Source organism: Podarcis vaucheri, assembly GCF_965113315.1.
Source record: "Podarcis vaucheri genome assembly, chromosome: 4".
Taxonomy (NCBI): Eukaryota; Metazoa; Chordata; class Lepidosauria; order Squamata; family Lacertidae; genus Podarcis; species Podarcis vaucheri.
In genome coordinates, this window is record NC_138762.1 from 31,202,139 (window position 1) to 31,215,734 (window position 13,596).

General features: G+C 43.5%; 1 protein-coding gene across 2 annotated transcripts; it reads left to right on the forward strand.

Moving 5' to 3' along the window:
* Window positions 1–265: 265 nt before the first annotated feature.
* Window positions 266–13,596, forward strand: SERTM1 (serine rich and transmembrane domain containing 1). Of its 2 annotated transcripts, none has more exons than XM_082220474.1 (2): window positions 266–389; window positions 11,900–13,596. In XM_082220474.1, the coding sequence occupies exon 2, from the start codon at window positions 12,051–12,053 to the stop codon at window positions 12,372–12,374; it is 324 nt and encodes a 107-aa protein (XP_082076600.1). In that variant the 5' UTR covers window positions 266–389; window positions 11,900–12,050; the 3' UTR covers window positions 12,375–13,596. The 2 variants fall into 2 exon arrangements, with proteins under 2 accessions (XP_082076600.1, XP_082076601.1); XM_082220475.1 differs by lacking the exon at window positions 266–389 and adding an exon at window positions 10,869–11,497.

The following is a 13,596-nucleotide window of genomic DNA, read 5'->3' on the forward strand; positions in this document are numbered from 1 at the left end:
AAAAAACAAACACGTGTCTGGAAGGAAATGGAAAGCAGAGCCTTCGCATCTCACATATCTATGCGCAGGGAGCCTCCACCCCACCCGCTCTAGAATATGCGAAGGGAAGCGACTGCGGCCAAAGGTGAAGGAATTCGATGGGGAGTCTTTATTCTAAATAGGGCGAGAGCCGGCTGCTGATTGGGCGGCGGGGGCCTCTCCCCTCCCAGGGGCGGGCCAGCAGCAGCCACGCCCCTCGGGCTCTTGCCAGCCGCTTCTTCGGCGGAGCGCAGTGCTTGGCCGGGTGGCTTGTAGAGCGAGGCGGGCGGTGATTCGGTGTCGCTCCGGCTGCCCGGCGCTTCGCAGCCTCGTTCCTCCGGAGAAAGCCAGACGGGATCCCGCCCGCGCAGGTCAGTGAACCGGCGTCCCCTCCGCGGTCTCCCTTTCTGGATTGCACGCGCGCCCTCCCTAACCCTCCTCGGCTCCAGATTTTCCCCACCTTGTTCTGCTCAGAGAGGCTTTTGAATGGTGTCGTTTAAAGTCCTGCCATCGGAGCAGCCTTCCCGTCCCGGAGATCTCCCGGGACAGCCTGGCATTTCCGCAGCGTCCCTCCGCCGAACGCAAAAGGACGAGGCGATCCCCCCCCCCCCGGATCCGAAGCAATTTGCCTCGGAAAGAAGCCTCGCTAGAACTTGCCTGTTTCCAAGGAAGTAGTAGTCCAGGATTGCAGCCGAGCAACCCGGTTCTGGGTCGGTTTGCTAGGAAAGCCTTCCACGTGGCTTACTCCCGAGTAAACATACAAAAGAACGCAGCCTTTAGGTACAGAAACCGGTCTTTTAGTTTGCTTCAAAAAAAGGGGACCTGTGGGAGGGGGAGCGAAGGAATTAGATTAGTTTCTTTCTCGCTTTTTTTTTTTAGGGGACGGTTTTCTTGCCTGGTGGAACGGTTTGGATCTCTTTAAGTTTTACAGGGCAACCCTAGGCATGCCTACTCAGAAGTAAGTGCCACTGAGTTCGGCAAGACTTGCTCTCAAGAAAGCGTGTCTAGGATTGCAGCCTCTGTGACTCTCTTAACTGCCTGCCCCCCAAAACACCCGCCATCCCCATTCATTTATTAACCCAGGTTGCAGGAACATCACCTGTCGGTGGAAAACCAACCTGTGCTACAGAGGAGCAAAGCTCTTCAGTGTTACATACAATTTGCCCTCTGGCTGGTGTTTAGAGGGCAAAGAGTTTCCGGCAGGTATTTTTGTGCCCATTCTGCATCATCTCCAGATTAGAGAGTTTTGCAAAAATGCTCTTCTCTCCCCCTCACACCTGCACACTGTTGCAGACACACACAAAGCGGGTGATAGGAAGAGGGAAATATCTGATTTGCACAGCATGAATAGCCTCCTGCAAAACGAATTATCTACCACACTGGAGAAAAAGATTGGGCAGTGCATCTAAATATATCTATTTCAAAATGCAATCTGGAGATTTATAGGAGGTTCTCATCCATTCAGATTAACCCAGGGATGGTTTTCCAAAGGTATTTCCATTGAGGGAGTGGGAGAAGAAGCAATGTTGTCTTTAAATAGTAAAGGGATCTGTTGCTGATCAATTTACAGCAGAATTTTACAGATGTTTCTTTGGAAGTAAGGCCCACTGTGATCTGTGTGACCTTATTCTCCAGTAAATGTTTCTAGAATTATGGACCCTTAAGGGCTGCAGAACAGATGGGTGTGCATAATCTAGTGACTTGCAGCCAGATGTGCGAATTGCCTCCATATTTGAAGTGTGACCTGTGAAGGTTGTCTCGCTGACATGCATGTCACATGCGCTACAACTTGACACTGCAGTCATCAAGTCTTGGACATGGATGTGTGAACTCCTTCTCAGGCTGGCTTCATTGCTAATATTTTATGAGGTGACAGAGAAGGTTTCATATGGATGGAAGCAGAATAGAATATGGGGTTGGGGGAGATAATAACCATTGGCTTTTATTTGCAGTTGTCCTCTAATCACAATAAATGGCTGGATAAGACTTCTGAAGCAGAATATTTGACAGACTTTAAAATAAGGTTTTTTTTAAGTTGTTTGTTTTGCTTCTCACTTGGTCATCCTAAATAAATATTTCTGGTCAGCGTTTGTGTAACTAAGGAAAGTGAGATGTGAAAACATCTTTGGCTACCTGAAGTGGTTGTTTTTGTTTTATTTAAATTTTCCCAATTGCTCTTTTGAAAGCCAATGTCATGCTTTGCTTAATATGAAAGGTTTTTTGTGTTCTACTGGCCATTACACTCAGTTTTGCTTTTTCTGAATAATTTTAAAAAAGTCAATTTACAGATCAGCATCTATCCCTTATTTAAATAACTGTCAAGCAATATTTACAACTAAATACAGTTTACTCAAAATTATTTATTAGGTTTTCCACACTCTGCCATTAAAAATATTTCTCATTTATGCTCAAATTGCTATTGAGATATATTAGTGTGTACATAGGGCCATGGTAAGTGGGGGGCACTAATTAAATTCTGCAAGTTGTAATGAACTTTGAGAAAGTTTGACTTCAGCCCTAGAGAATGAAATTGTCTCTGCTATTCGCACTGCACTGAAAAAAACCCTATTTTTTCTGTTGTAGTAAAAATAACTCTGCTTCTCCAGTGTAGATTTACTGGGTTTATATTTTGGGTCCAAACTGGCCATTTCCTTAAAACCTGCTCAGTTAAAATCCTCCATTCTGGCAAACCTAAGCCAATAATTAATGCGCAGCCTTTGGATTTTACATCTGAAACAAGTTATTCTTGTTTCCAGCCTCAAAATGTAGGCTTGAGAAAGAGCTGGAACTGACAAAAGCAAACTTTTAAAAGTTGATCAAAATACTCTTTCCATTTCAGAAATAAAGCCAGTACCGGCTTAGTCCACTACTGAAGTTGCAAAATTGTTTTCACTATTTAAAAAAAATATTGTCCTGCTGCAATTTCAAAACAGCCTTTGGTCTTCTTGACCACTGAGCACTGGAAATTGCAACTTCCCCTGAAAGAAAGAAAGAGTGATCTGCAGGTATTTTTTAAAAGTCTAGCATGTTTGAATGGAATTCCACCCAGAGGCCATGTTTTAGACAGCAGTATGCAGAGAGCACTGATTTAATTTTCTGATGTTCAGTTTTTAGCTAATCCCAAGAACAAAGAGAAGAGAATTTGTGAAGCAGATGTCACAGTGCTATTTGCATTTGTGATCATAAGGATTGTGTCCTAGTGATAAAGCAATAAAACTGCCAGCACATTTGCAAAGCTAAGCAGGCCCCGGTATGGTTTCAAATTTGGATGGGGGACCGCATGTTGAGATTCCAGCATTGCAGGGGGTAGGACCTTGATCCAATAGAAATGCCTGCAAAAAAAGATTAATTAAAAGAAGCACCAGGTGTCCCACACTCTGGCACATAGATGTGTGTGTCCATGGGCAATAGCCCTTCTCCCATTAGAGCTGCAGACCCCCCCTACCCAAGAGATTTGGATAAACTGTACACCGTCGCCCTGGGGGCTCCACATTCTCAGTGAGAAGTACCACCACCGGTCCCCACAAACAGTAGCAATGTAAAACAACAAAGGTGATGGTATCCTTGAATAGATCTGTGGGCAGGTGCCTAGCAAATTTGCAGCAAGACACACCCAATCACTCTTCTGAGTTGTAGCGGAACCCAACAGTTCTGCTACAACTCAGCAATAATAGCCAGCCTAGTAGACCTGCCAGAGAACTGGGGAGAGAGATGGAATCGGTGGCCTCTGCCCTTTCTTTGTTCTCATAGTGCCTGGTTTGACCATCAGTCAACATCCTCTCCATCTCATGCTCCAGCTGCTCACTCTCTGCCATTATGCTCTCATCCTTCAGCTTGTACTAAAGGCTCGATTGGTTACGTTTCCACCTCTGCAAGCTCTTGCTGGAATGTGGTTGTTGCATGTCACAGATGATGGGAGCTGCAGACCAACAACATCTGGAGGACCACAGGATCCCCATTTCTGTTGTACCGTATGCCAAATACAGTTTTTGTATACACCTAAAAAAAAAAGTAGGGTTGCATCCAGTGAAGCCCATTCTGTTCACTCAGGGACTTCTGCTTGTCCAATGGGACTTCCTTTCTTGAAACTGTTCCTATAGTTCCCCTTACCCTTTGGAGCAGATTTCGGGCGGTGCAGGAATGTGTAGAGAAAATGAGAGGAAGTCCCATTGTACAGGTGAAATTCTTTGTGCTAATGGGACAGCCTTGTCACATTTGCACTGAATGGGTTGTATTCAGCATACAGAACATCTTCAAACAATTTAGGTTATTAGGGCGGGGGGCGGGCTGTGATTAGCTGCAGTTCTCTGCTGAGGGTATAAGGAGAGAAACATGGGCTGCCTCTCTATATATAATGCCCTGATCTAGTAGCTGCTCGTAGTGAAATTCTGAAAGCATGCTATATCCGACGCTCTTCAACTGGAATATATTAACAGTTTTATGCCGAGTGATGCTGTTACTTTTTCCTTTTGCTCCCTCGCTTCCTCCCCGACTTTTATTTGCATTCCAGGGCCAGTGTGCTTTTTTCGCTGGAGGATTCTGTAGGCATTGTTGTCTCAGCTGTGATTGAGGACCGCTGCACTGCATGCAATTTTGGGAAGGAATAATCAAATGCTGTGCAGCATGTGAGAAGTGTCTGTTAAAGGAGCTCCTAGGGCAATGGGAGAGGATTGGAACAGAAGTGGAATCATTTATATTTGTCTCATTTGAAGACAATGCCACACATTCAGCCTCTCCAGAGATTTTGTTTTCACAGACAGAAGTAGGATCGATGGAGAGGAGGGGATGCTTGTCCTCTGGCATCTGGGACGAAGATTGTGTGCGAGCTTCAAACCTCACATGCATGTGTACAACTTTCCATTGTAGGACATCTTGTTTCCGTGATTAAATTTTAATGTGTCAACAACTTGGAATGATAAAAGACAGGGTGTGGCTGGCTTCCGTTATCTTGTTTTGGCACCGAATACCAGTGTGATAAATATAATTATCAATACATTTTGGTATTAATGGTGTACTGTATTCTGCAGTAGTTTTGTTGCATTCGATAGCTTCCTTTATTACATTCTGGCTGATTTCAAGGTTGAGTGGTTCAGAGTTAGAATAAGAAAAAAGCAACATAATAAGAGATTCAAATGCAGCCCTGGAGAATTGGTTATCTACTCAATCAAAGTATGCTTAAAGAATGGGAAATAGAAACATCCAGAGATTCTGCCAGATTCTTGTCTTTCTCACGGAAAGAATCTTTCTGAAAGCAGATCTACTTCTTGCTTTATGTATCCAGAACGGGCCTTGTCTGTGGTGGCTCCCCATTTGTGGAATGCTCTCCCCAAGAAGGTGTGCCCAGTGAAAACGTTCCTCTTCAACCAGGCCTTTGGCTGATTAACATTCAAAACCCTTTTAAACGTGTTTGTGAGAGCAGGGGATTGCTGGTTTGTTCTTATTTTTTATTATGTACCTTGTGGTTTTTATGTTGTGAACCGCCACTGGATCTGCGGATGAAGGGCAGTATACATATTTAATAAATAATAATAAATAAATCAACAAATAAATTGTTTTGTGTGTGTGTGTCTAGAAGACCATATTACTATTACAGTTAATGTTATTAATCACATTCTAAACCAATGTTTAGACACAAATACATTTAAAGCAAGATTTGAAGTGGATACTTGTGGGATACTTTTGTTCAAAACAAAATCATCTTCAACTGTTTCTGAAAAATGCAGATAGTGAGTGCCTGCTGTATGTATCTCGACAGGAATGTTATTCCACAGAACAAGGGCAGAAACACTAAAAGCCCTGCTCTGAGTTGCTGCAGGCTTCTGAGATCTTTGGAACTTGCAAGAGTAGCTCTCCTACAGAGCTCAGGCATCTACTGGGCATATTTGGGATAAGGTGACCTCTAAAGTAACCTGGTCCCGAGCTGTACAGGACTTAAATGTTAGTAGCAACACCTTGAACTTTGTCCAGTAGCAAATTGGATGCCGGTTCAAATCATGCAAGCAAAGTGTTATGTGCTGGCAATAGTTTTCCCCACAAGCAACCAATCTGCCTTGTTCGGTACAGGCCACAGCCTCCAGATCAATTCCGAGAGTAGCCCCACAGATAGCGCATTGCAGTGACACAGCTGTGAGGTTACCGATACATGAACAACAGTGGTCTAGCTGTCCCAATCCAAGAATGGCTGTAGGTGACATACCTGGCGAAAGGCCAGGAGTGCCTTTGAGGACACCTGTTCCACCAATGATAGAGGAAAGTGCTATGAGTCAAAGGTCTGCCTTGCTCTGCAGGTCATTCCATATAATGTCACGGCAAAATAAAACGGTTTGGTCATCTGCCAATCATATCACCAAAACAGGGAGAGACCCAAAGTTGGGCCCCCAAGGAGCTTGCACTTTTGCCGCAATTAGCCAAGGGACAAGCAGAACCTTCCACTTCCGCTCTAGAATAAATCTAGCACAACTGGTTAATTTGTCAGATGTCTACTGAATCTCTTGATTTTCAGTCCAGGGTCTCTTCCAAATTCCCAAACTCAGTCACTGAAGATATCATGTCTAGTTTTAATTAGCTGGCACTTGATGTAAACATTTTAGTCATGCCTGAGAAAGTTGTTCCGACGTTGTGGTTAGATTTGCGCCATTAGTTGCACCAAACCTCAAAAGTGAATTGTTTGGCAAGAGTATGGCTGCTGTGGCTGTAGTTCAGACAGCTTCCTGTTCAGCCAGGGCCATCTGGCACTCTTTGTGCACATAGAGAGTGCACAGATTTCCAGCAACATTAGACTGCCTGCTCTCGGTTATAGTACCCCAGCAATTTAAGAAAGAAACTATAAGCTAGTGTGTAAAGCCGGCATACCCAGATTGTGAGCCACCAAGCCAAGCAGCCTTGCATCCATGAATTGTGATTTTGCTGTGTATTGATAGGCTTTTTGGTTGCTCCAGTTTGCTGCTCTTTTATTGGGTCTGTTCTGTGGCTATTGTATGGCTTTTTCTGCAAAGCATTCTTCTGATTTTATGTTCTGCATGTTCTGCTCTTCAAACTTTGTAAGTTTATCGGAGAATACTTAGGCAGCGAGTGCCTAATAAATGGAATTAATATAATTAATTGCCTTCCGCCACCACTGTGTGGCTGAGAGCCAAACAAGATAAGACACCATTCGTGCAATTAGCATGAATGATTGTATTGTGTGGCTGGCTGTTAAAAAAACATCAAAGTCTAGATCAGAAACGGGAGGGAGCAGTAGTCTTAAATCTTTTGCCTTCCGTAGGGGTCCTAATCTCTCTCTGCCCCTTATGCCTCTTTGCACTGGAAGACAAGTTCCACTAGCATAAATAGGATACTTTCTCCCAATGCAAATACAGTCGTACCTCGGAAGTCGAACGAAATCCGTTCCGGAAGTCCGTTCGACTTCCAAAATGTTCGGAAACCAAGGTGCGGCTTCCAACTGGCTGCAGGAGCCATGGAAGTCTGGTCGGACATTCGGGTTCCAAAGAACGTTCGCAAACCAGAACACTCATTTCCAGGTTTGCAGCGTTCGGGAGCTAAAATGTTTTGACTCACAAGGCATTCATGATCCAAGGTACAACTGTAGCAGGTGTGGGGAGTGGTCTGGATCAGAGCAGAGCAAAAGAGTTAAAAGTGCACACCACCAGTGTCCTGATGCATACTAGACTCCCCATGCCTGCTCTTAATTTTTTTGTAAGCCATTAGCACAATTACTAATTGCAATGGTCTTGCCTTATTTTGCCTCAGATTCTCAACTCAAACCAAGTCTGGCAGGTTAGTGAGCACGGTTTCAAAAAGCAGCTAAAGAGTTGTCCTGCTAAAAACTCACATTGGATTTGGTTCTTGGAACTAAGCCATCTGAGTTGTTGTATTAGCAGCTAGCAAGCACCAACTGAGCAGCTTTATAACCATCCTTATTGCCCTAGTCCTTCCTCAAGGGAGAGAAACTTTGAGCTGCCAGATGTCCACTGACCCTTCTGGTCTGGGCCTTGACCTGAAACCAATGCCACCTCTGTAACTGAGGACGATGTGGGAAGCCTTTAAAGCTGATTGATGGGGCCACTTGGGATGAACTGGGGTCCCCAAATCTGTAGGGGTGATAATGGGGTTCTCCTCATCTGAGGTCTCAATTCTGGTGCACTGTAGCACATCCGTTGCATGAAAAACTTGTCTGGAATGGTCCCAAATTGTTGTTGTTTTGTCAGCAACAAGAATTATGCCTTTATCTGAGTTGGAACATTGGTCCATTCAGCTCAGTGCTGTCTACCCAACCTGGGTGATATTGAGCTAAGGTTTACTCAAACTAGACGCACTGAAATTAATGAAACATAACTTAGGTCCAGTAATTTCCATAGGTCAACTAAGTTTTGCTCAGAATAGAATACCATCTACTGGGTATTGAACCTAGGGCATTCTTCACAGAAAGCTCATGCTCCATCACTGAGCTACAGCCCTTCCACTAACAGATATTGTTTTAAAAATATCTGTCCCATCATTTATCATTGCTGATCTTAGGACTGTTTACATCATAAAGAAAGACTAGAGCAATTAAAAGTAATTAAAAATTCAAAGAGTAAAGATTGTGTAGACTTGTCTCACATAAAAGCCTGGGGGAACATATACATTTTAAGTTGGCACCACAATGAATAAACTCTTGATGCTGACTTTTATCTCCAAAGAGAAGGTATTCCACAAATGGAGGGACCCCACTAAGTAGTCCCATATGTGCATTCCTGCTAACCATACCATTTCTGGTAGCAGAACATTTAGAAGAACCCCTTCTGAAGATCTTAATACCCAACAAGTTGATGTCAGGATGGCGCTCCCTCAAGTCTGTGGGTCCCAAGTTCTTTGCTTCTCTGCCTTTGGTCTAATCTGTCAAGCCCAAGAACTGCAAATGAAGCCTCTGCAGCTGCATTTTCATAGAGGTTGGCAGATAAAATAGAGTAATAGAATCAAGATTTACACAGAGAAGAACCACAGGCAATAAAAATGTAAGGGAATTTATAACACTATGCAATCAAGGTTATCTGAAAGAACACTCAATTTACTGCAGTATGTAGAGCTGAAATTGATGTGATCCTATCAGTAGCTTACATCTGAACTCTTCTGAGACTGACTCTTAAATGCCGTTCGCCCTCTCCAGTTCTGCTAAGAATGGACTCATCTGCATTGTTTTGAAGCCATTTGCTCCACTCTTTTTAAATAAATAGACAGGTGTTCAGGGAATGATTTTAACGATTTACTATAAAGTGGATATATAATGAGCTGTGAAGATTTTTACTCAAAAGACAAAAGAGGAGACAAATTAAAAAAAGAGAAGGAAAGTAGGAATTGGATACCGTAGCAGGGCCATTCCCATGCCAAATGGCTCCCCAAGTGAGGAGCATCTTTCGTGAACATGCATGCACACACATCTTCCATCTGTTCAACTCTCAGATCCCTTGTTTTTGTTATATCGCCATGCATGATTTATCCCGTTAATACAGTACACAATTAATTTGCTTCCAAGGATCTGATCGCAGTCATCTTGCCATTTGTTGATTGGACACTGGTGTTGTACATATTTTTTTTAATCAATGCAAGCCGCACAGATCATTGTACCAATTGTATGACCATTTATACTATTTGTTTCAGCAGTTGAGTGGATAATTACAAAGCCAGTAACAGGCCTGGGGTCTAGCTTGCTTGGAGGCAAGATAACAATCACATGAGCCAAAGGTAGGAGGCACTCTAATGACCTGGCTGGAGTCAACAGCGCCAACCAGAGGCCTGTGGGAAACCAGCAAGCGGGCCCCAAGCAAAGAGAACTCCTCTGCCTTGTGGTTTTCACCAACTGGTATTCAAAAACATTATTGTCTCTGGTTGTGGAGACAGAACATAGCCATAATAAAGGTAAAGGTACCACTGACAGTTAGGTCCAGTCTCAGACGACTCTGGGATTGCGCTATAGGCCGAGGGAGCTGGCGTTAGTCCACAGACAGCTTCTGGGTCATGTGGCCAGCATGACTAAGCCACTTCTGGCAAACCAGAGCAGTGGATGGAAACGCCGTTTACCTTCCCGCCGGAGTGGTACCTATTTATCTACTTGCACTTGATGTGCTTTCGAACTGCTAGATTCTGCAGGAGAAGGGACCAAACAATGGGAGCTCACCCCATCGCGGAGATTTGAACTGCCGACCTTCCGATTGGCAAGCCCTAGGCTCTGTGGTTTAGACCACAGCGCCACCCACGTCCCTATAACCATCATAGCTAGTAGCTTTTAGTAGACTTCTCCATGAATTTGTCCAATTCTATTTTAAAGCCATCCAAGTTGGTGGCCACCACTGCTTCTTGTGGAGCAAGTTCCATAGTTTAACTATGCTCTGTGTGGGAAAAATGACTTTCTTTTATCCGTCCTGAATCTTTTCACATACAGGTTTATTGGAGGTCAATGACTTCTAGAGTTACGGCTCGTCACATGGGGCAGTGGCCAGCAGTTTCTGACAGCACATAAGCTGGCTTTCACATCCAAACCAACTCACACTCCCTTGCTTTAATGAGATGCACATTCAAATATATAGCCCGACACACAGTCTAAGGCAATTCATATTGTGCAATGTGCAGCTAGACCTGGATTTGGGCATTTACATTCATTAAAACCATACTATTAAGCTTAGGATAATATGTCTACAATACAAATGAGAAATTTGATGCCATTGCTTCCTTTTCTGCTAAACTAGGCATTTATAAGGCGCATAGACAAGGCAACAGAGAAATGAAATCAAATTGGGTATAAATTATTTACCGTAGCTCAAGTTTTAAAGATATCAAAACCCTTACCTTTAGATTACTATTGCAATATAGCGGTTATTTTATGCACGCTTTTGCAGAGATCTAGTGGCAAATTATTTCGCTCTCTTAGAAATTGTGTGCTGAGGCATCTTTTAATCCGTCAGAAGAGAAATGGTGCTTGGAGAGACTTGTTTGCATGTCTTGAAGATCATTCATCTCTTCTGGGTTTTCTCACAGACAGAAGAGCTGCTGGCATCTTGAGGAAGAAGCTTCTTAATTAGGTCAGAGCAGTGGCAGCTAACCTGTGGCCCTCTGGCTCCTTCTGAGCTCCAGCTCCCATGAGTCACAGCCAGAATGACCCATAGTCTGGAATGGCAGGAGTTCTAGTCCAAGAACTGCTGGAGGGCCAAAGGTTAGCCACCCCAGTGTTAGAGGAACCAACAAGAAATAAAGAGTGATAAATGAAAATATCAAAGTAGAGTATTATCGGTAGTAATGTTGGCACATATTTATGGAATCACCAGATTCTTTTAACCTCGTTTCATTTTATCCCACCCTCCATGTTTTTCAGGGTCAGTTTCTGAGGCTCCAGAATTGGAGTGGATTCCAAACAGACTTCTGCTAGTGCAATGGGGCTTCATCTCCTCCTCCACCCCCTTGCAGTTCCCCATATGTCCCCAAAATATGCTTCAGAAAGACCCCAGTAAAAATCCCACTGTGCAATCAGAAGTCCGTTCCACTCACACATGGACAGTGTTGGATACAATGATATAGTTATGGAAGACCTAACCACACAAAAAACCTAAACTGGTACAAAACAGTTCTGAGTTCAGCAAAAGACTAGTTGATGGGTTGGTTTCAAGAGATACCAAAGTCTGCAATGCCCAGATTTCTGTATTTAGGAGATTACTAGCAGCACTTAAGTAGAAAGTATACATTTAAAATCTTACATGCCAAGCTTTCTGTTACCACTTGCCTCTAAGAAGAACCAAAACATGAATTTGAAGTTAATCGCTTGCTCAACATTCTAGCATTGCATCAAATAAGAAATGAACTTTTAAGTACTATAGTCTAATTTTTCCTCTCCCCCTTTTCTTTCTTACAGCAACAAAGGATAACACCATCCAGATTTATTCTGACCTAAGAAGTGAAGGATAACAGCCATCACTGGGTAGCTCAAGATGCCAGCTTTCTTCTGGAAGGTTGCCTTTGAATGTTAGGTCTCCTCCATTTATTTTACAACACGCACAAATAAAATGTCGGAACTCCACCCTACCTCTGGATTAATATCAAATATGGAAAATGGGACTTTTCTGGAGCTGTATCCCACCTCTCTCTCGACATCCATGGATTCATCTTCCGGACACATGTCTAACGTCTATGTCTATGTCTCAATATTCCTCAGCCTCTTGGCATTTCTTCTTTTGCTATTAATCATTGCACTTCAGAGGCTGAAGAACATAATCTCTTCCAGTTCTTCCTACCCAGAATACACCAGCGATGCTGGGAGTTCCTTCACTAACCTAGAAGTCTGTAGTATTTCTTCCCAGCGGTCTGCTTTTTCAAATCTTTCCTCCTGAGAAGGAATGAAAGAGAATACATTGGGGGATGGAACAACTTTGTCTAACTCTTGGGGGGAAGTTGTGCATGCAGTATTTTCTTTGGAGGACTAGTAGTCATAAAAGAGGTGACTTTTAATTTTCACTTTGGTTTTTCTTTCCCTTTTTAGTCTGCATTTCCCCTCTTTATTAATGACATTTTTCATCTCTGAGCAGTGAAATTGATGAAGGTCTCCTGCCTGAAATAGTGTTGTAGCATTTCCCCAACCCATTTAAACTGGGTCTTCAAACTTAACAATGGGAAGATTCTGCTTCCTGGGCTTTGTCACCTATGGTTTTATCGACTCAAAGCTTCAGGACTTTAACTTCCTCAGAAACACCATGATATCATACAGGATATCACTAGATCTCTGAAAGTTATTTATCTCACCACTGAAAGAATCTGTTGTGCCGTAGTTCTAGAACTTAGAGCAACTTTAAGACAACAAAGCTTAATTTAATTCAAAAATTTGTCGCTGAGGTCTCTTGTATGTTTTCCTGTATACAGTCACCGTGTTGTCTGGTGTGCTTGTTTTATTTTAGCCAAATGATTATAATAAATATGTGGGCTCATTCCATTTCACACTAAAACCGCATTTGGTAGACTTGCAGATTTTCATGAGGACTTTGAATTGGAAGAATTGGGCTGTGTCCAAAGTAGATCTAAGAAAGAACTGTGCGAGCGGGAACCAGGCAGTGGCGATTTCCCGCTCTCAGGTTGCTTAAATGGAGTACACCATGCCCCCTGGCCGACCAGATTGGTCAGCCTAGGGTGTGACGTGCCAGGGACTCCCTATGATGCGGGGGCTAGCCATATCCTCGCAAAAGGGGCGGGTTTGCGTCCCGCTCGCAACTCCATTTCCCTGGCGAAGGGAAATTGCTTTATCAGCACAAGGATTTCGCCTACTTCACCTCACCCAAGCACCCCCTAAATCTGTTCTGGGGGATCTCCCAAGCCTCCAGCGCGGATTGGGGTAGGGTGCAGGGCACAGACATGGGGACCAACCTGTGCTTTGAAGGCCTCGGTGAGCTCAACACCTTTGAGGTCATTGGTTCCATTGTTCAACTGCTGTTATCATTAAAAAGTGTCTTCAAATGCCCAGTCCAAATCTACCCTCTTTTAAATTAAGCCTGTTAGCTCTAACCTTGCTATGTGGCAGCCCTTCAGAGAAATAAAAAGTGTTATCATGTCTCCGTTCCTTTA

Bases quoted from the DNA above. Each gene is read 5' to 3' on its own strand.
- SERTM1 (XM_082220474.1), top strand. From the start codon at position 12,051: ATGTCGGAACTCCACCCTACCTCTGGATTAATATCAAATATGGAAAAT.